Source organism: Thamnophis elegans, chromosome 1 (genome assembly GCF_009769535.1).
Source record: "Thamnophis elegans isolate rThaEle1 chromosome 1, rThaEle1.pri, whole genome shotgun sequence".
NCBI classification, from domain to species: domain Eukaryota; kingdom Metazoa; phylum Chordata; class Lepidosauria; order Squamata; family Colubridae; genus Thamnophis; species Thamnophis elegans.
This window is the reverse complement of record NC_045541.1, coordinates 84,577,737-84,599,285: the sequence shown is the minus strand read 5'-3', so window position 1 is coordinate 84,599,285 and position 21,549 is coordinate 84,577,737. Positions and strand designations below refer to the sequence as shown.

At 38.5% G+C, this 21,549-nt stretch overlaps 1 protein-coding gene across 1 annotated transcript in view; it reads left to right on the top strand.

Annotated features, from left to right (window-relative positions):
• The window catches only part of INSC (INSC spindle orientation adaptor protein), an 85,687-nt gene extending 76,865 nt beyond the window's left edge, over positions 1 to 8,822 (top strand). The window contains 5 exon segments of the mRNA XM_032212882.1: positions 2,708 to 2,774; positions 3,881 to 4,036; positions 5,234 to 5,317; positions 8,705 to 8,767; positions 8,770 to 8,822. Coding sequence (XP_032068773.1) covers positions 2,708 to 2,774; positions 3,881 to 4,036; positions 5,234 to 5,317; positions 8,705 to 8,767; positions 8,770 to 8,822 — 423 coding nt within the window.
• The last annotated feature ends 12,727 nt before the right edge of the window (positions 8,823 to 21,549 follow it).

The window sequence follows — 21,549 nt, the reverse complement described above, 5'->3', positions numbered from 1 at the left end:
AGTCTAGGATTGCCGAGTAATTTATTATGGGAATAGTTGGACACTGGAGACTATCATATCTCATGTTGATAGTTTCAATCAAAGAAAGACTTAGACCAGGGGTGTCAAACTCAAGGTCCGCGGACTGGCTCCAGAAATTATGAAGGACTGGCCAGTGGTGCCTCTGTCAGCCAAAACAAAGCTTGAGAGGGTTGCTGATTACCTGGACTCCATTTTCCAAGCTCCATTTTCACTGGCAGAGCGCTGCAGGAGGCATCACAGGCAAAAACGGAACCTAAAAATATTTTTTGTGAATGATAACACCGTCCAGGTAATAGTAGGCATTAAAAACTGACCCCAAAGGTTTACACAGACTGAAGAAGGAAAATTTGGGACAAGTAGCATGGTCATGTTAAAGTAGGACCAGGGCCACATATACCGTATTTTTGGAGTATAAGACACACCGGAGTATAAGACTCAGCAAAGTTTTGAAGAGGCAAATAAAAAAATAAAGTTTTTGCACTCTGCAAACCTCCCCAAAATGGCCCATTTTTCACGAAAACGGGCCCATTTCCCCACCAAAACGGCATGAATAGCTTTTAGGGGGCTTGCAAAGTGCTCTTGGGGGGGGGCAAAAACAAGCAAAAAATGGCCTGTTTTTCATGAAAACAGGACCATTTTTCGTAAAATAAATGGATATGATAGCCTTTAGGAAGCTTATAGTATACTCCTGGGGGCTGTGGGGAAGAGGGAAAGTGAGCAAAAAATGGGCCGGTTTTTGCTTATTTCTGCCCTTCCCAACCCCTAGGAGCTCTCTGAAAGCCTCCAAAAGGCTATGCACAGCCATTTTGGTGAAGGGGGTGGGGCTTCTGGAGGCGAAAAATGCTGTATTCAGTGTATAAGACGCACCCACATTTTCAGCCTCTTTTTTGAGGGGAAAAAGGTGCGTTTTATACTCCAAAAATGCGGGTATTCAGGTCCATCCTCAGGCATTACAGGATTACTTTGGAAAATCCTTTTCTCATTACCTAACCTACCTTACACAGTTTTTGTTCTAAAGAAAATAAGAGCAATGGTCTGCCATGTATCTCAAGTTACACTGGTGAAATATGTGTGTGTGTGTGTGTGTGTGTGTGTGTGTGTGTAAGCAAAGGGAAGATAACTTGTCTTTGGTGTATTGTACTTATTATTTAGGTTGGTTTGGTTGAACTAAAAAAAATAGAGTCTGACTTTATACAAGTGTTTCCATCTTGTGAACATCCCAAAGGTGCTTTTTCCAGAGGCAATTGGACTTTCTTGTTTTTCTTTGAAGACATTTTGCTTCTCATCCAAGAAGCTTCTTCAGCTCCGACTGAAAGTAATATAAATATAAATCCTACCATTCCCCACTATCCAGTGAGACCTGAAGGAAATTCTTGGATGAGAAGCAAAACAGTCTCAAAGAAAAACAAGAAAGTCCAGTTGCCTCTTGAAAAAGCAATTTTGGAACAACCATGACCTGGATGAGTATAAGAATCTCCATAGACATCTTGTGAACAGTTTTCCTACAGCAGCATATCTGTATTTATCTCCATTTGATTATTTATAAGGTCTTACCATTTTGAATGTATAAATCATGCCTTTGTAACTCTATTCCTCATTCATTTAATGTGTCAATGCAGAGGGCATTGAAATAGAATCCAGAACTCCACATCCTCTGGTTCTTGGGTTAGTATTCTTCTATTCCTGGAAAGTTTTTCAAGTAAGGTCTCCTTATGAGACTCCTGAAGAGGAAGCTAGTTTAGGGGGAAGTGGGAGAAGTTGAAGAGAAATCAGCAAAAGACGATATCTTCCCTTCTATTCATAAAGATTTCTGATAAGAATGTCTTCTATCTTAGGCAACAGGAATTCTTGTCCAACTACTAAAACAAAACAAATTAAAATACAATGATTTCTTCAGTTGGGTAGATACATATTTATATGTTGCTCATGCTAAAAGGATTATATGAACCAGGAGTAACCTGCATGGGATAAGCAATATTAAATGAAGATTGCATAATTGCAACTGGCATGTTGACATATCCCTACCTCTCCTGCAGAAATCTCTGGTGTGTGTATTACAAAAATTTAAGGAGAGGAAAACAAAACAAAAATCAACTTCCAAAATAGAATTGGAATATTTTTGGGAGCCAAAGCCACTATTTTTACAATTGTTCTGCTGTTATTAATATTTTTGGTCTTTGAGAGCTGCAGAAAGTATAGCAATGATACAGTTACAGTAAGTAACATAGATTTTGTCGTCCTTTTAAAAGTGTCTTTACACAAAATTGGCCCATCACATTTCCCAGCTCGAGATTTTGTTAAGATTCAACCATATTTTTTTTTGCTTGCAAATTTCTCAGTGAAATGCTGGGGAAAACATGGGCCTGAAGAGAAGACTACTGCACAGGATTCTGGTTGTCTATCCCTGCCTACAGTCTTTAAAATAAAATATTATGTAACTTCATGAAATGTTTTCACACAGTGATTTCCTGAATATGTGTCCAACAGAGGCCCATCATACTTGGACAATTACAGGTCATGGGAAAATCACAATAAAAATAGGAGCTTTCATGCGATGGCAATAAGAACAATGGGTCTAAGTGGAGGAGTCATTTCCCAAGTAGCCGATCAATGATTTATAAGTCATTATAACTGTTATTCAATTGTATAATGTCAATTTTCAAACCGTTGCCTCTTTTTAATTTAGGTTGTAACAGTATTAGCAAACCTGTCTGTGCTGGACCAGTGTCCTTCAGAAATAATCCAACACAATGGTATGTATGTTTTGACAAAAACACAAAGGATTTATGCATGTTAAAACAAAAATGAAATAGCATCCTTCAGCTAAATAGCATTTAATGCAACGCTATACACCAGCTTTACTAAAGCTCTAAATGTATATGTTTTTGAGACAAAATTGGGCATTTTCACCTCTCCAAATCTTGGAATACTGACCAAAAAAATTTAAGCATTCAAGTTTATGTCATTTTCTTTCTGAAATACCTGCAGGTTATTTCAAAATCATGGCTTTTTTCTATTTCAGATATGGAATGATGATATTGTTATACCTCCCTATTTTGGGAAATATGCCAGGGAAGAAATAGAGAGGGAGCCATCTCTCTCTACTGCTTCACTGTAGAATTCCTCATATGCTGTCATTCAAGCTGCTTTTGAGTATAACTTGGCATTCTTCTGGAAGTTTAAGTGCTCTCTTACACCCAAAGGTTGCTCTGACAACTGACCATCTCTATATAATTGATGCATGATGAAATGACAGACAGAAACAGCTTGCTGTTGTTGGACAGTCAGCAAGTTGGATTTATCCAGGTTTCCAAACCAGGGGTCAACTCCAGGAAAGAACTGTATCTCCCCTTTGCTTGCCTTTTCTACTAGTCTAGAAGAGATGATCTAGTGTCTAGGAGATGTGACAGGTGAAGGAAGGGATGACTTCTGACAAATATTTACACTGAAATTCTAGCCATTATCAGAATTGTCATCCATGCTATTGATGGATGTTTCTCACCTCTGGCTTGTGGCATTAGTGGTGGAAGTCATCCTTTCCTAAATGGGACATGAGGATGCCACTCCCATCCCATAGCAGAGGATTGGCAATAGAAGCAGCTAAATATCTGCTGCTTAAGTAAGTTACTTTCTTAAAGTTACCACTTCTCCTTTCTATATTTGGAATAACGATGGGAGATTATACCTTTAGGCAGAATTTGAAAGAGCAGTATTGAGGATATTTGGGATTTAACTTTATCCCCTACAATTGTGCTGGCTTGGTTTATGTGTTGCTTCATCTTCAACTATAACTTTTGAACCAACAATTCTTTTTAACGTGTTCTTGGATAATTGACAGCAATATTTTACACTTTTGTAGGTATTCAAATTTTAATGGAAATGCTGTCTGAAAAATCACCATTTGGGAATTCACCCGAAACGGCTGCTTGTGAACAAGTTCAACAAAAAGCTGCAGTGACACTTGCCCGGCTTAGCCGTGATCCTGAAGTAGCTAATTCAGCCATAAAACTCAACTGTACGTATTTAAGTGATTTGATACATCAAAGAGACATTATTTACCCCTTGTTGGCTGAATGCTACTTTTCTCCATTGCATGTCAACTAAGAACCAGTCCACTTTCCAGTAATGATCATTCATTTTTAAAAAGATTTCTGTTTTATGAATCAACCGATGATTGCCCCAACTGGCAGCTTAATAATATATCTTTGATTTATGACTGTAATGGAGCTTGCCCATTATGGTTGTAAGTTGTAAGAGTAATAAAGTGGTCCTGTGACCAACCCAATTTTACAACCTTTTTTGTGATGGTCATTAAGTGAACAAATTGTTTGCCATGAACTGATTTTGTAGAAAATGAATCCCATTTTTTTTTAAAAAAAACAACAGTTAGGGATATTGGCAGCCATTGTAAACAGTCCTGGGGAGATCCTTGTAATTTTGAGGACTACTTATATTGAATTGAATTGAATTTATTGAATTTATATGCCGCCCGATCCCGAAGGACTCCAGGCGGCTTACAAAAAAGGAAAGAGAAAGAAAAGGAGAGCAAGAAAAGGATAGTTTAAAATTCACAACACACATTCATTCTATTCGGGACTGGACCTTGATAATAAGGTCAACAGCCCCAGGCCTGCCAGAATAGCCAGGTTTTAACAGCTTTCCTGAAGGCCATGAGAGTGGGCAAGGTCCGGACCTCTGGGGGTAGATGATTGCAAAGGGTCGGAGCAGCCACAGAGAAGGCTTTCCGCCAGCCAACACTGACTGGCTGACGGCGTCCGAAGGAGGCCCAATCTGTGCGATCTTACTGGCCGTTGGGAGACCTATATGGACCTTTTTGGTTGCTCATGTGCATGTCAACCCAGATGCCCAACAAAATGATACAATGTTGTTCACAGAAAACTCAGTACTAGTTTCAAAGGTGTGAATGGGATCTTCTAAATAAAGGTAAAATAAATCTCTTAAAATGGCATTCATCATTGTATAAACTAAGTATGATATGCCTGGATAAAGATCTACCGGCTTTGCAAAGAGAACTATGAATTCTCTTAGTGTTTATAATTTGTGCTATGTAAAAATAAATGTTTTTTCTTTCTTGCTTGCTTTTTTTAAGCAACACTTTTTATGGCATTACAACATTTTGACTGAAATGGATCTAGAAAATATGCCACACAGAATAAATTGTGGATCAATATTCTTTTCAAATCATTTTTAGGTATTCCACGTCTCATACAACTTTGCAGGTCCCCAGGTGAAAGAAATAACAGTGATTCTGTTCTTGTTGCTTGTCTGGTAAGTACATCTATTTGTTTCCTCTTTTCTTTCATTTTATTCTGCTGGTGAGACATCCATGATCAAAAATCCCTTTTGCCGGGGCGTGTAGGAGAGCTAATGTTGCCAGATTTCAGCTTTCTGATTGACATCCCTCACTATTGAGAAGATTCCTTCAGCCATCCAGGTCAGATCTTCAACAGACAGAATTCCATATTGTCAGCTGTTGCAAGAGTATTTGCCAGTAAAAGATATTCCTCTGTCTATTGATCCCCTTCTCTTCAGTTATGTTCCACAGGGGCATATATATTTAAAAAAAGAGAAAATACATTTTATTGTGGTTACCAATAAAGCAAACATATATCGTATTTTTCAGAGTATAAGATGCACTGAAGTATAAGAGGCACCAAGGTTTTAAGAGGCAAATTAAAAAAAAAGTTTTTGCACTCTGCAAACCTCCCAAAACGGCCCATTTTTCACAAAAAAGGCCCTTTTTTAAAAAAGGGGGAGCATTAGAAGCTGAGAGAATGCTCCTGGGGGCTGGGGAGGGCAGAATTGAGCAAAAAATGGCCCATAGTTTGCTCTATTTCTGCCCTCCCCAGCCCCCAGAAGCTCTCTGAAAGTCTCCTACAAGCTATTCACAGCCATTATTGGTGAAGGGGCGGGGTTTCAGGAAGCAGAAAAATGCTGTATTCATGTATGAGATGCACCCAGCCTCTTTTTTGAGGGAAAAAATGTACGTCTTATACTCCGAAAATATGGTATTTCATAATATCAGTACTAACCTTTGGAGCACATTTGACATCCTATGTATTAATAAGTTGGATCTGCAAGTTTACATATGATCCTGGTTCTTCTTTTCTGTCCTTAAAGCTGATCCACTTTAGACAATATGTCTTCAGGAGATTATCAGCAATGGAGGTTTTCAAAGTTAAAATCTTAAAACTTAGTATCTAAGATCATTTTATTTTCAATGAAAATATATTTTATCAATTGCTACAAGAGATATCTAGCCTTCTGCAACTTCCTATCTCAATATGGTAAAATTAATTTCTGTAAACAGCTGCCTTAATTTTAATGAAGATTAGTAAGCAATATTTGTTTCTGCAAAAGAGATTTGCATTCAATTTTTTTGTCTCCACATGGCTGGAAATCAGATGATTTATTATTTGTAATGTCATAAACTTTGCAGACAATCCACCAAAATAGAAGCAGTGATATGTTAATAATTGCACACAAATATTTCTTATCTTAAATTTTAGGCTTGCCTAAAGTTGCATTATAAATCCATGATTCACTTCAGAATCCTTCATTGGCACAAAGTCTCTAGAAACAAAACTGCCTTCTACTAGAAAGTGCATTGGGAGTTTGGACATGGAACACCTTATATAAAATGGTTTAAATTTTGAAATTATATTTCTTTCTTAAAAGGATTCAGTTTGTTTCCTTGTTTGTTTACTGAGAAGAAGCCATTTTCCATTCCATCATTAAGCCAAGTAGTTTGAAGTATAGAATTGTTGCTGTAGACAATGCTGGGACATAATCAATGCAACCCAAGTGAAGGAAGTTACTTAATGGTGTTCTTAATATATTGGCTGTAAAAAGAATGGAGGTGCAATGATGACTTTAGTTCAGAAGGGAAAGCAGGCAGATTCTGAGCATTATGTTGGCCTGCTCCAATACAAATCTATCCTTCATTAACTTCCTTGTAGGAAGTAGCATAAAAAAGGGAAAGAGATTATGAATAGGAATCAAACGAAGTAGCATGTCCGCCTGTCAGATCTGGCTCTTCTATTGGACAGTTGCCTCACCTGAATATGTAGGGATGTCAGGAAATGCTGGAAGATCAACCTTAATGTACCATTTATAGCAATAGCAATAGTACTTAGACTTAAATACCACTCTACACTGCTTTACAGCACTCTCTGAGGAGTTACAACATCAGCATATTGCCCCCACAATCTGGGTTCCCATTTTAACGACCTCGGAAGGATGGAAGGCTGAATCAACCTTAAAGCCCATCAGGATCAAACTCCAAGCTGTGGACAGAGTTAGCCTGCAATACTGCATTCTAACCACTGGGTCACTAATGCTCTTGACTATGCCACCATTTGACTTCCTGTCTGAACCGAGTGGCGCAGTGGTAAATGCAGCACTGCAGGCTACTTCAGCTAACTGCAGTTCTGCAGTTCAGCTGTTCAAATCTCACCGGCTCAGGGTTGACTCAGGCCTTCCATCCTTCCGAGGTGGGGTAAAATGAGGACCCGGATTGTTGTATGGGGGCAATATGCTGACTCTGTAAACCATCTTAGAGAGGCTGAAAGCCCTATGAAGCAGTATATAAGTCTAATTGCATTGCTACCGCTATTGCTATTGAATTAAGGTGCTTGATAGCCTCAGTTACTGGAAAATGCTGAAAAATTACTAATTTGGAAGTAAGATGTACCTGGAAGTTTGGTAATTGGTTATGGTAATTGCGGATCTTTTCCTTGCCTAAGTGCACCAAAAAAGACATCCTGGATCAATCCTACCTCTCAAACTCTATGAAGAGAGGGTCTCAACATGATCTATATCAGGGTGAAATCCAGCAGGTATCTGATAGGTTCCAGAGAACCGGTAGTGGAATTTGAGTAATTAGAGAACCGAGCAAATGCACCCTCTGGCTGGCCCATATTGGGAATGGGAGATTTTGCAGTATCATTCCCCTGCCACGCCACCAAGCCAACGCCCACAGACAACGGTAGTAAAAAAATTGAATTTCACCTCTGATCTAGATACATGGAGTCTAGTAGTATAATAACGGTATAAAGTTATGAGCCACATGACCCAAGTGATTTGAAAAGTTCTCTTTGTGAAAAAAAATAATCCTTTTAATTTATTTAATAAAATAGCAATAGCACTCAGACTTATATACCACTTCACAGTGTATTACAACTCTCTCTAAGAGGTTTTACAGAGTCAGCATATTGCCTCAACAATCTGGGTCTCATTTTACCCAACTTGGAAGGATGGAAGGCTGAATCAACTTTGAGCCATGAGACCTGAAAATAACATTTGTATTAGCAATTACACACGGACATTTAAAACAAACAAACAAATGCTGTTAGGGAAGGGCAGCATTCAGTGTGGGGCAGAGTTGAGGAACTCAGAGATAAGCCTCTTCCTGCCTGCCTTCTGTATTCTTGTAAACAATTGCTGCCAGTTCTAATTCATGCAAGTGAACCAACTGACCGAGCTAACTATATGCATAGCACTAAGTTTAGCCTTCACTGGGAGGTAAACGCACAAGGAACTTTCACTGAACTTCAGAATAAGAGTCAGTTCTCAATTAGATTTATGTAGCATTGTCTAAGCATTGTTCTAATTAACATTAACAATTTTAAAGTGTCATCACATTGTTCTCGTAGGCTGCTTGTACGGCGGTTAGCTGTGATGAGCCCTGATGGTCTTCAGATCAGATTTCCGCAGTTGGTGAAGCCAGGCTCGTGGATTCCTTCTCTGCTTTGTACAATATGGAAGAAAGCTTTGTTTAAACCCATGCAACTTTATTATTAATGTTATTCATGATTGGGTAACTGATTTGACTGCTTATGATTAATTTCTATAAGAGCTAACAGGAAAAAAAAATGCCAACTTCACATTTCTGATCCCTTTGAAAAATGTGTCTCTACCTCTTCTAGGTTTGCACATTATAAATATAATATTTAAATAAATAAATAATTGTACAGAATGAGACAGGTCCACTCTACAGTCATTCCCCACTCATGATTTGATGTCAGCATCAGTGACTTACTTTCGGGATGGAAACAGCAGTGGGATTAAGAGATGGAAGGCAAGCAGGGGCAGGGATTGGTAACCCATGCTGTGTGGGGCTATAAGCAGATTCATACTTCTTTTTTATATATATTTTGGGACCTTGACAACTGTGGAAAATCGGTGGAATACTTTTTAGAGAAATAGAAAACTAATATATAAACAAGGGTAGTTTCCAAAGCAGGGTGCAAGTGGCATTTTATACCATGAATTCATTTGAATTTCTTCAAGTAGAATATTTTCTTAGAATTAATGGCTAATTGATTGCAGGGGACACATTAGGATAATGAAAAGCTAATCAAAATGCCCTTTCAGGTTGCTACATAAACCTGAGTAGCCTCGGGTATATACCAAAGCTTTATCATGCCCAAGCCATACCGAAGCAATGCGGCCAGAACTTGCCATGGTTTTTCCATGATTTTATATTACCAGTCTTGATAAACCAAAGAATAGTTATAGTTATAGTTTGATAGGAGCTTGTGGAGACACTTTCTTTTTCAAGCTGAAACACTGTTCCTTCAATCAGATTTAAGGTAGTCCCACAACATTTGCCGATGGAGAATTTCAGTCATCCAGGTCATGGTTGTCCCAAAGGTGCTTTTTCAAGAGGCAACTGAACTTCTTTGAAGACATTTTGCTTCTCATTCAAGAGGCCTCTTCAGCTCTGACTGGATGGTGAATTAATTTCCCACAATCTAGTCAGAGCTAAAGAAGCTTCTGATGAGAAGTGCAATGTCTTCAAAGAAAAAACAAGAAAGTCGAGTTGCCTCTTGAAAAAGCATTTTTGGGACATAACACATTTTACACAGGCCTGATAGAGAGGTAAACAACATTTGGAGGGGAGAGGGGGATGAATAACAAAGCTTCTATTATGAACTCCAAACTCAAACCCCACAAGCTACATGCTTGCAGCAAATGGAGGAGGCAAGTATGAATGTAAGGGATTTTCTATGTACATATTTGATTTTTCAACATTTTAACTAGCTGACGAGGCAGATGCTTTTGGATTTCAAGGTACAATTCCCAGTTTTGTGCCATTAGCCATACCTGTTGGGACTGATAGGGTGGACAACATCAGGTTGCTTACTTCTTCTACTCCTCCGATATACATGTGCACCAACATCTATATTTTTTAGAATTTTGTAATTTGGCTTATAGCTATGAAAATCTATATAAAATGCATCTGTTGACTTCTTGAACACTCTGCACCCATCAATAATATACTAGATAATAATTACATTGTAATAAAGAAAAATGCACAATCAGGAAAAGTACAGAATTGCATATGGAACTATTATTACTTTTTTGTTGAATTAACTAGGTCATGCACCAAATCAACTAGTAGATGAAGATATGAAAAAATAATTGAAATTATTTGGATAGATTTGCTAAAATCTATCACTTTATACAATAGTAGAGAAACTGCCACATAGGACAAAACAACTCTAAAATATTCAGTCCAGCATACTATCTCCTAGAATGGCCAAAAGCTTTTGTGGCAGTGATGAGGGCAAAAAAATGGAGAATTATATTCTGTTGAACTACTGTATTTTTTGGACTATAAGACACACTGGAGTATAAGAAGCACCATTATTTTGAAGAGTTAAATTTAAAAAAAAGTTTTTGCACTCTGCATGCCTCCCAAACCCTCTGCACGTCACATTTTTTGCCAAAAAAAAAAAAAGTGTATACAGAGCTTTGGGAGGCTTATAGAGTGATCCTGGAGGCTGGGGGGGGGGGGACACACAAAAACAAGCAAACAATGGCCCTTTTTTTGCAAACATGGGCCTTTTTTGCAAAAGAAAAAGACATGCAGAGCTTTGGGTGGCTTGTAGAGTGCTCCTGGGGGGAGGGTGGAACCAAAAACTAGCAAAAAATGGCTTGATTTTTACAAAAACAGGCCATTTTTTGCAAAAACAGAGGGGGCATGCAGAGGCTTTGGGAGACTTTGTAGTGCTCCTGGGAGCTGGGGGGGGGGGAAGCAAGCAAAACTGGACCGTTTTTTGCTCATTTTTGCAATACCCAGCTCCCAGGAGCACTTTGCAAGCCTCTCAAACCTTCTCCAATTGCGCAGAGCCAGCCGGGGTACCGGGGGAAGGTCTTGAATATCATCTCTGGACTGACTTTCAACCTGTTGCCCCTGATAAAGTGGACAAGGCCATGGGAGCGGTGAGTGCTGCCACATGTATACTGGACCCGTGCCCCTCCTGGCTGGTCACGAACAGCAGGGAGGTGACACAGAGCTGGATCCAGACGATGGTGAATGCCTCTCTTCGGGAGGGCTTCTTCCCACCGGCATTGAAGATTGCGGTGGTGAGACCCCTCCTGAAGAAGCCATCGCTGGATCCAGCCATTTTGAACAACTATTGTCCAGTCTCCAACCTCCCCTTTGTTGGGAAGGTGGTCGAGAAAGTGGTGGCCTCTCAACTCCGACGGTCCTTGGATGAAGCCGATTATCTGGACTCCTTTCAGTCTGGATTCAGGCCTGGCTACAGCACGGAAACTGCTTTGGTCGGGCTGACCGATGATCTCTGGAGAGCCAGGGATGGAGGTCGCCCCTCCATCCTAGTGCTCCTTGACCTCTCAGCAGCCTTCGATACCATCGACCATGGTATCCTTCTGCGACGGTTGCGAGAGGTGGGGGTGGGAGGCACCGTTTTTCGGTGGTTCTCCTCCTACCTCTCGGACAGGTCGCAGTCGGTGTTGGTCAGGGGGCAGAGGTCGACCCCTAGGCCCCTGAAATATGGGATTCCTCAGGGTTCGGTCCTGTCCCCCCTCCTGTTTAACATCTACATGAAGCCACTGGGGGAGATCATTCGACGGCACGGGATAAAATACCATCAATATGCGGACGATACTCAGTTGTATCTGTCTGCCCCATGCCAACTCAGTGAAGCGGTTGACATGATATGCCAGTGCCTGGAGGCTGTCAGGGTCTGGATGGGGGTTAACAAGCTTGTGCTCAATCCAGACAAGACTGAGTGGCTGTTGTGTTTCCCTCCCAAAAATTTGGTTAGTATTCCATCACTCAGGCTGGGGGGTGAAATTCTACGCCCCTCAGACAGGACTCGCAACTTGGGAGTCCTCCTGGACCCACAGCTGACTTTAGAACACCATTTGTCGGCTGTGACCAGGGGGGCATTTGCTCAGGTTTGCCTGGTGCACCAGTTGCGTCCCTACCTGAACCGGGAGGCACTCGCAACAGTCACTCATGCCCTCGTGACCTCAAGACTGGACTACTGCAATGCACTCTACATAGGGCAGCCCTTGAAGAGCATTCGGCGACTTCAACTTGTCCAGAATGCAGCCGCGCGAGCAATTGTGGGTGTACCTCGATACACCCACGTTACACCTATCCTCCGCGAGCTGCACTGGCTTCCAATCGGTCTCCGATATGCTTCAAGGTGCTAGTTATTACTTATAAAGCCCTTCATGGTATTGGACCTGGGTACTTGAGAGACCGCCTGCTGCCAATTACCTCCCAAAGACCCATTAGATCGCACAGGGTCGGCCTCCTCCGGGTTCCATCTACTAGCCAATGCCATCTGGCTACGACCCGGGGGAGGGCCTTCTCTATCGCAGCTCCAGCCCTTTGGAACGAACTCCCCGCGGAGATTCGGACCCTCACCTCTCTCCTGGCTTTCCGAAAAGCTGTTAAGACCTGGCTATGCCAGCAGGCCTGGGGTTGATGAGCTCCCTTCCCCTCTCGACAGGTGTGGTTGTTGGTTATTTTAAATGTCTATTTTGTATTTACATGTTCCCCTTCCCGTTGGAGTTGTTCTCCGCCCTGAGTCCCTTTTAGGGAATAGGGCGGCATATAAATAAAATAAAACTTCAAACTTCAAACTTCTGCATGTCCAGTTTTGCAAAGGTTGTGGGGCTTTGGTAGGCCAAAAATGCTGTATTCAGTGTATAAGATGCCCCCAGATTTTCACCCTCTTTTTGGGGAGAAAAAGGTGCCTCTTATACTCCAAAAAATAATGGTACTTCATAGGTGCTTTTCCTTTAATGAAATTTGATACGTGTGCATATAGTCCTGAAAGTATCAAATGTATTGAAAGAAAGAAATTTGGAGTAGACAAAGTTTTAGAAGAATACGTATCTATATACATACACATATATGTTATTCCTTGGCACAGAGTTCAGCATTATAAGGTAAAGATAAAAGTCTAGCATATATGTGCTAGTTGTTCCCGACTCTAGGGAGCGGTGCTTATTTGCGTTTCAAAGCCGAAGAGCCAGCACTATCCAAAGATGTTTTTGTGGTCATGTGGCTGGCATGACTAAACACCGAAGGTGCATAGAGCGCTGTTACCTTCCCACCAAGGTGGTCCCTATTTTTCTATTTGCGTTTTTACATGGTTTCTAACTAGGTTGGCAGAAGGGATTCGAACCGCTGAACTGCTGACCTTTCTGATTGACAAGCTCAGCATCTTAGTCTCTGAGCCACAGCATTATAAGATTCCTTTATTTTTTTTTTAAAAAAATGAATTTATATAAATGGCTTTTTATTTGTAGCTTGATTTCAAACAATCACATCGCAGCATATTTGGTATTTATACATGATTTGATAGTTGAACTAAAGCAAATTAATACATTTAAGAAAAATATAAATATAGAATGTTTTATGCTTTTGAAAAGAACAGCTTAATATAATTGTATTGCAAGTTGGCTTATCCAAGTATTTTAATCTCCATGAGAAACCAAAATTGTATGGGCAAAATTCAGCATTTACTTAAGCCAGTGGCAACCTTTAATGGTTATCATTGGACTGTTTTTAATATTCAGAGTTTAATTTTATAGTTGCAAATGCAAAGGTTGATCTAAAAAAGAAAAGCCAAGCTATGTATGTGCAGAAGCGATAGTTTTCCAGAAGATGATGGAGCACATGATGAAAGTCAAAGTTTCTTCCAAGATCTCCTCTGGACTTGTTGACTTTGGTGGAATTGCCAGGCAACTTTAATGAAAGGCCTCAAAGCCAACCCAGTGCTCATATAATCAGCACCATTGAGGATGAGTGGAACTGAAGCATGAAAAGGAGTGTCATTTCAAGGTCAGTGATTCAAAGGCTTGTGGCAAATTGCCAGGCAACTCCTAGTTGACTTGTTTTCTGAGGCACATCTTTGCCAGAAATAGTCCTGCATCTCTGATTTCCTGTCAGGTTATCAGAATCATGTTAGATATATATTTAATCGTGGAACAAGCCTGGAAACATTTAAACACCACATTGTAAGGTTAAAAACTAAACCTTTTTTTGGGGGGGGGGGGTTGTCTTAGATTTATGTGTATTATTTATATTTGGCCATGTCTCCAGTATTATTAATTGCATGAATCAATTTGCATTAATTGCATTGCATTGAAAATCCATGGTTTAATATTGTTTTAAGTGATCTGCAGCATGGAAAAGGACTTCTCCCAATCTCCAATTTTGACTCTTAGATCCGAATATAAGGCTTTAGGGATTGGTATTCTAGGACTGGAAATACAGGTTTAGCTCCTGAGGCAGCCAGAGAAATCAGAAGAAAGCCATTAATTCTTCCAACTGAATTCATAATATGTCCTGCAATTACAGTGGAGATCTGTAGTTAAGACTATATTTGGAACTAGATAAATTCACAAAGAACATGCCTTTTAGACACGTAATAATATAGTTATAATTATACTTATACTAATCTACCCGGCTTGTTCTGGCAAAAGGGACCTACTACAGATCCCATCAGCCAAGGAATTTCAATTGTGTGATTTAGAAGAAAACACATACAAATCTCATGCCAGGACCATTTTTCAATTTTTTAAGTTGCCACGAGATGTTTCATTATTATTTTTTAATATAATTTTATCTCAGTGTGCAATAACATATTGTACTATATAACATTCAATGGCCAGTATAACAAAAATGCCCATTGTATGCTATTCCGTTTATGCTTAAAAATTCTGTCCACAATGGAACATGAATAATCTATATCAAGAGGGAAGAACTACACTGTGCCCATATTTCAATAATAAACACATCCCGATAATAAATTCACTTTCTCCTTATTTTTTCCTGTCTTTGCCATATTCATTACCTCAAAAAAGAAACATGCTGCTGATATTCTTAACAGACATAACTAGAAGCAGGAATTACAGGCACAAACTATCCGCAGTGCAAATTATATTGTCAAATTGATACTGGAGTATCATTCAAATGGATCCAAATTTAAGATCTTAATACCACACATTCAGTATAGCATTTATCCTCCTCATTTAATCAGACTTTTTCTTGGAAGAACTTTGAGGTATGTGGCTGTTAGGTCTATTTATTAACCAATGTATCTAGGAGAAGGCTTCCATTAAAGCATGAAGCATTTGTAACATCTCCTGCTTGGAAACTAGTGTCAGCAGATCATACCTCAGATAGGCTGCTGCTGGGATCAGTCCAAATTTTAATTTGCCTTGAAAGATGATGAGAAAGAATGAACATCATCATAATGCCCCCCCCATCCCAAGGCAATGGTATGCTACTGGAATTGTAAATGAAAACTGAATAAGTTCTCATTAAAAATGTTGATCCACATTAAAGCACTTTTCAACTGTTGAAAGCCATTTGTTTTGGGGGAATTTAGTACGATGTCAAAAAGAGATATCTATGCATATACCTTATGCCCATAAATCTGAAACTATAATTCATTGCTGGCTTTTTGACTGTAAATGTGGTATTACTAATATGGAATAAAAAAGGATTTTTTTGTCTCTTGCAATCGAAATTTGTTCTATAAAAGTTTGCCAAATTAAGGCTTCACTTTTGTTTATGAATAGCCTGAACCAGGATTATGTATCATGTACTGATAGTAGTGAAAAAAATGAGAGGTCTAATTATCAGTAACTTGCCTACAGAGAGCAAAGGCAACAAACATAATGGATATGACAGAATTGTCTCTAATTATCATGAAACATTTTGAAAAATTTTCAAGTCAATGTCTCCCTTATACGAAACTTAGATACTTTTATGATTTCTAATTTTAAAAAAAAAATGAAAAAGGGATTTTATCATTAACCCTTGCTATTTGTAACTACTGGTCTAAGATTCCCAGTGTAGTTTCTATATTGGCTAACATTATAGTATAAGCTGATGTGAGATTGATAAATTGATTATATGCCATCAACTCTTAGTAAGCATATAGATACATAAGTGTTTTTCAACCATAGCAACTTAAATAACTTTAATGGACTTCAACTCCCAGAATTCCCCAGCCAGCCATATTGGAAATCCACAGATCTTAAAGTTGCCAAGGTTGAGAATTTTGATTATAGATATATTCTCTTCATGAGATGGGGAGAATGACAATGTCTTATTTACCTTTGTCGACCACTACAACCTCAAAACCAAAGGCCCTCATTTTCTAAGATTTATGGCAGTTATCATCACATATCACTTGCAACATTTTTTAAAAAAAATATACTGTATATACTCGAGTATAAGCCTAGTTTTTCAGCCCACTTTTGGGCTGAAAAAGCCGCCTCGGCTTATACTCGAGTCAGTGAAAAATTTGCCCGAAATGGAGGAGAAAAAGGGGCGGGGCCATGCCACTGGGTGACACTCGTGAATGGCCCAGTGCCCCTGTGAGTTTCCCCCTCCTCTGTGTCAGTTTGCCGCGCAGCGCGCACCGCACCATCCCCCCTCCTCACCTTCTAATGTAATGCAGGGCTGTCTTACGATTCCCCTTCCTCCCCCTCCTGCCGCCTCTGCAACGATGGTCCCACCTCCTCCTTGTTATGGCAAGCAGCCACATAGCGATGTCCCACCTCCTCTGGTACAGTGATCCAATGATAGGAATCACTGTGCCGTGTGTCATAGGAGGCGGGACATCATCATCACAGCGGGACATCAGCATCATGAGGTGAGTGAAGTATTTCATTGAATACACCGCTAGTTTACTGTTTTTCTTTGAAATAAATATTCAAAAACATTATTGGTATCTATTTTTATTTTTGAAATTTACCGGTAGCTGCTGCATTTCCCACCCTAGGCTTATACTCGAGTCAATAACTTTTCCAGTTTTTTGTGGTAAAATTAGGTGCCTCGGCTTATATTCGGGTCGGCCTATACTCGAGTATATACGGTAAATACATTTATGAAATACATCTTCAACTTTTTAATGGATTGTACAGTTCTTGCCAGAAGAGCTGATGTGATAGTTAAGACATCAGTTGTCCTCTGGGTATTCTTTTATATTCTCTTCTTTATGAGAAACTGCACTGAATCCTAGATATATTCAAATAACCACATAAATCACTCAATAACTTGATTGTCCCACTCCAAAAAGACAGTAGTGAAAGCTGATAACCTAAGTGGTTTGTCATTTCCTGATGCATCACTTTCTGATGTCTGCAAGAAACCTCTGGATTTACTTCCATTTGCATTTCAGAGTCAATTAATTCTATTCAAATTTGTGATTCAGTTCTGAGTCAAGGAGCTAATTCACTTCATCAATTGTCAAATCAAGCAGATTTTATTTGAGTATATATTCAAGTTGATAAAAATGTCTTTGTATATATAGTTACATACCAAAAGCACACCAAAGTTTCCACTCATTATGAAGGCCCTTGATTCAAGTGAATATGTCAAATCATTTGGCATTTCAGTTGAAAATTTTGTTTGTGGAATTAGCAATTTGAACCATTTCTAAGTCAGCTTGATTTTTTATATAAGCATCATATATTCCTATATATCAAGAAGTATTCCATCATTTTTTGAAATTTATATAACTTTGATATATAAGGCCAAATGTTGCATATAGAACAAATGTAATACTATTTCAACCAGTGCATGAATTACACAAGAGCTATCCCCTTATATACATAAGATAATTTAAAACCATCCAAATGATAGGATCATTTGTTAACTTTCTTAGATGCTGTTGTTACTTCTGCATTAACCTGTCAAAATGAGTATAGCTCAGGGTTCTAGAATTCTGAAGAACTCCTCTACTCACAACAGAATACCCCATGCCACAGGCTTGAAATTTTGGCCTTGGAGAACCTAGAACTATGCCAGCTATGTCTAACTAAGTGTAGTACACAAATTATCTGCTAAAACATCCTACCTGTCAATCACTACTTCAGCTTCAACCACAATAACTTGAGTGCACACAAAAGATACAAACTCAAGGTAAACCTCTCCAAACTCGATTGCAAAAATACAAATTCAGCAACAGAGTGGTCAATGCCTGGAATGCTCTACCTGAACTCGGTTGTTACAGCCTCAAACCCCCTTTAACTTAACCTAAGACTATCTACTGTTGACCTCACCCCAATCCTAAGAGGTCTGTAAGGGGCATGCATAAGCGCACCAGCATGGCCTAATTTCCCTCTCCTACTGTCTCCATTTATCACACCCCTTTTATTGTGTTCATTTTTATTTTTATACTTATACCTGTTTATCTTTATATGGTTTGACAAACAAACAAAATAAATAAATAAAATGTCAAACCAGGTCACAAAGTCTACAAAAAGCAAGCTACAGAAGGAAAAGCTAATATTTAGATTTATGAAAGGTGTAAGATATCCACAACAAAGGTTAAAATCCTCAGAGCAATCCAGTGGCCAATTCTTCCAAGGAGTGATCAGAATTCCCAATGTATAGAACATAAATAACCAATTATGTGTAATGTATTTCACTTGAAATATATAACAATATTGATTTGTTTGGTCATTTTTCTCCTTTTATGCACAATTTCCCTACAAAAGTCTAATTTGCCCTGATTTTCCTCTATGTAAGAGGCTGCACATATTGCTAATCTCCGCATTTTGTGTGAATTAATCCCTCCCTCTCCTTCTCTGTTTATTTTAAATATTTGTCTACTACCCTTACTGATTCTTTGAGGAAAACACACAAGTATATGAAAAGAAAATTAAGCTTCCTTTGCTTTGAATTAATGTCATATTAGCCAGGTGAATTTTTTGGGACACAATAATGTACATAGAAGCTACTATTGAGGGAAATTTTCTTTGTTGCTCACTACCTATCCCTGTATATTTTGTAGATGAATTGGTGCACCAGACACCTTTTAAAGTCTGAGATTTTTGAATAATGTTTTCACAATTGGAGGTAAATTGTGCTGCATGTTGCATTCCGTTATCTCTTCCAGAGTACACCGAGTCTTCCTAACTCTGGATTTGGCTTAGAGTATCAAAATACTTCTTCAAATTCTACTATAATTAATTATCATGCTGCAAATATTTGAGAGGAAAAGCATTTGGTTGTATTGATGAGAAAACTATTAGAACAAAAACTGACTGCATGTAAAAATGAAATAATAAAATGAATGAACAAATGGTGAGTTTGTTCTGAAATATGAGATATTTATAAGTAATTAACTTGGATTCAGCCAACTAATTGCCATGGGCCTGGCCACCAGCAACAAATGATCACAATTAAACCAATACGGAAATGCTATTTTCAAGATTGAAAATTATGGATATTTAACTAGAATTGCTTTCTGGGATGTCATTGAAACAAAACATGTTATTAAAGAACAATAACATAAGTTGTCCATATTTATCTTAATATTTGAAAAAAGCATGGAAACAGATTTCAATAAATTATCCTTAGTAACACAAAGGAGTGCTGCAAATTTGTTTTGTCAAGGTGTGCTGTGGAACTGAATCAATCCTTTTACTTTCACACAGTTTGTCAATTTTCTCAGGCACAAATATCCGTTACCAAAAAGAATGAAGGTAAAGAATCTATTTACAATTAAAAGGTTTAGAGCATTAGCCTACACCTACATTGAAAGGTGGGGAAAGTTTTACAATATCACTATCACTCCAGTGGTATAACCAGTAAGAAGGCACTTTTCTGCTAGATGTTGTGTTCTGATTTTCTGACATTAACAAGCAAAAAGCCGGAAACTTCTCCTTTGTTATACACTACCCAAGCAGTTGGGGTTGTTGCTTAGATTTTTATTTTCTTCCTCAGCTCCTCTTTTTTTTCAGTGCAATATTCAAACTATTGTTCTGAAGTGGCTGGCAGATATCATATGCATGCACATCCACTTAGAATGAACTTGCTCTGCACCCAAAAGAATTATGAAGTGAAATTCACACGGTTTTATACTGAGAGAGCTCAATTTTCTTGCAGTTAGTATACTTTGTCTCCTTTTATTCTAGTCAATATTTATACATATGAAATTCCAATATTTTTCTTCTGAATGACCACAAGCTGTAAATTTATTGCTTCTAGTCTTGTGGCTTGCTGGGAAGACCAAATATCTCTTATAGGAAAAAAGGTAAAATGTTAATGTAGTTTTCAGCATTTCTTCTTTTGTTTTAAGTATTATTTGTGACTTGAACTGTATCAAGTCTCCAAAACCTTCCTTGATGTGCCCTTTTTATTTATTCTGCACAAAATATACAATCCAGACCAATCTTTAAATTGCAGTTCTAAGTATTAGCTTTTTCTGGATGCTTTAATCGTCATCAGAGATGAATTTTCAAGACAAAACTTACCAGATTCAAAGCTTATCATATCTCAAAGCTGTTGTTTGCAAAATACAGCCTACTTTTCTGTACTTAAAGTATCAGAATTAAAGTCTTCCAGAAGCCAAGATCTCAGGAGTGAATATAAATCCCAGAGCAAACAATATCACCTAATGAGAAGTGAATTATTTTGGTAGGCAATTTTTTTTTCATATGGATTCTTGGACAGTCTTCACTAAGGTGCCCTGTAGACCTCTGAACTTTCTCCTTGAACTTGAGAAGGGTTGCTTTTTCTTGGTCCACTTCAAGGCAGCTGCGAGCATAGCCTTCTGGAGAACTTTGACCTTCTCAGCATACCGCTGCTCCTCACCACGGTTTACTGTCCTAGCCCATTTGAGAGCCATTGTTGTCCTCAACCTTTGTAAGAGGCATCTCTTTGCTTTCAGTTTATTCATGATAGACGGTTCTTGGTTTTTTAAAATATCTATATATATATTTTTAAATATATATATATATATTTTTAAAATATATATATATATATATATATATATATAACAATTAATCCAGGAAAAAATAACTTCTACTAGACAAAACCTTCCCATTTGCTTCGTCTTCCTTCTGCTGTTGGGTTTCATTAAAAAAACAATATTGCATGCATATTTCTGGAAGCTCTGAGGTATAATTAGCTCATTTTCTCTACATTGCTTGCATTGTTTTCTTGCAGTACCATCCTTCTTTAATAAACTGCTTGGAGAGATCAAGAGGAAGACAACTTTCATTTGTACCTGGCTTTGAAAATAATCTTAATTCAAAGGCTCTGAAAATTCACTCTGGGAAAAGTCATTGCTGTTTCACAAGAACTAACCAAGAGGAGTTTTCTTCAGGATGGGGAGGAGTTAATTCAGGGCATTTCTTCTTTCTCCCTACTTTTTTATTGTATGAAGGAACAAACCTGCCATCCCTGAATGGTATATAATAAAATCAATA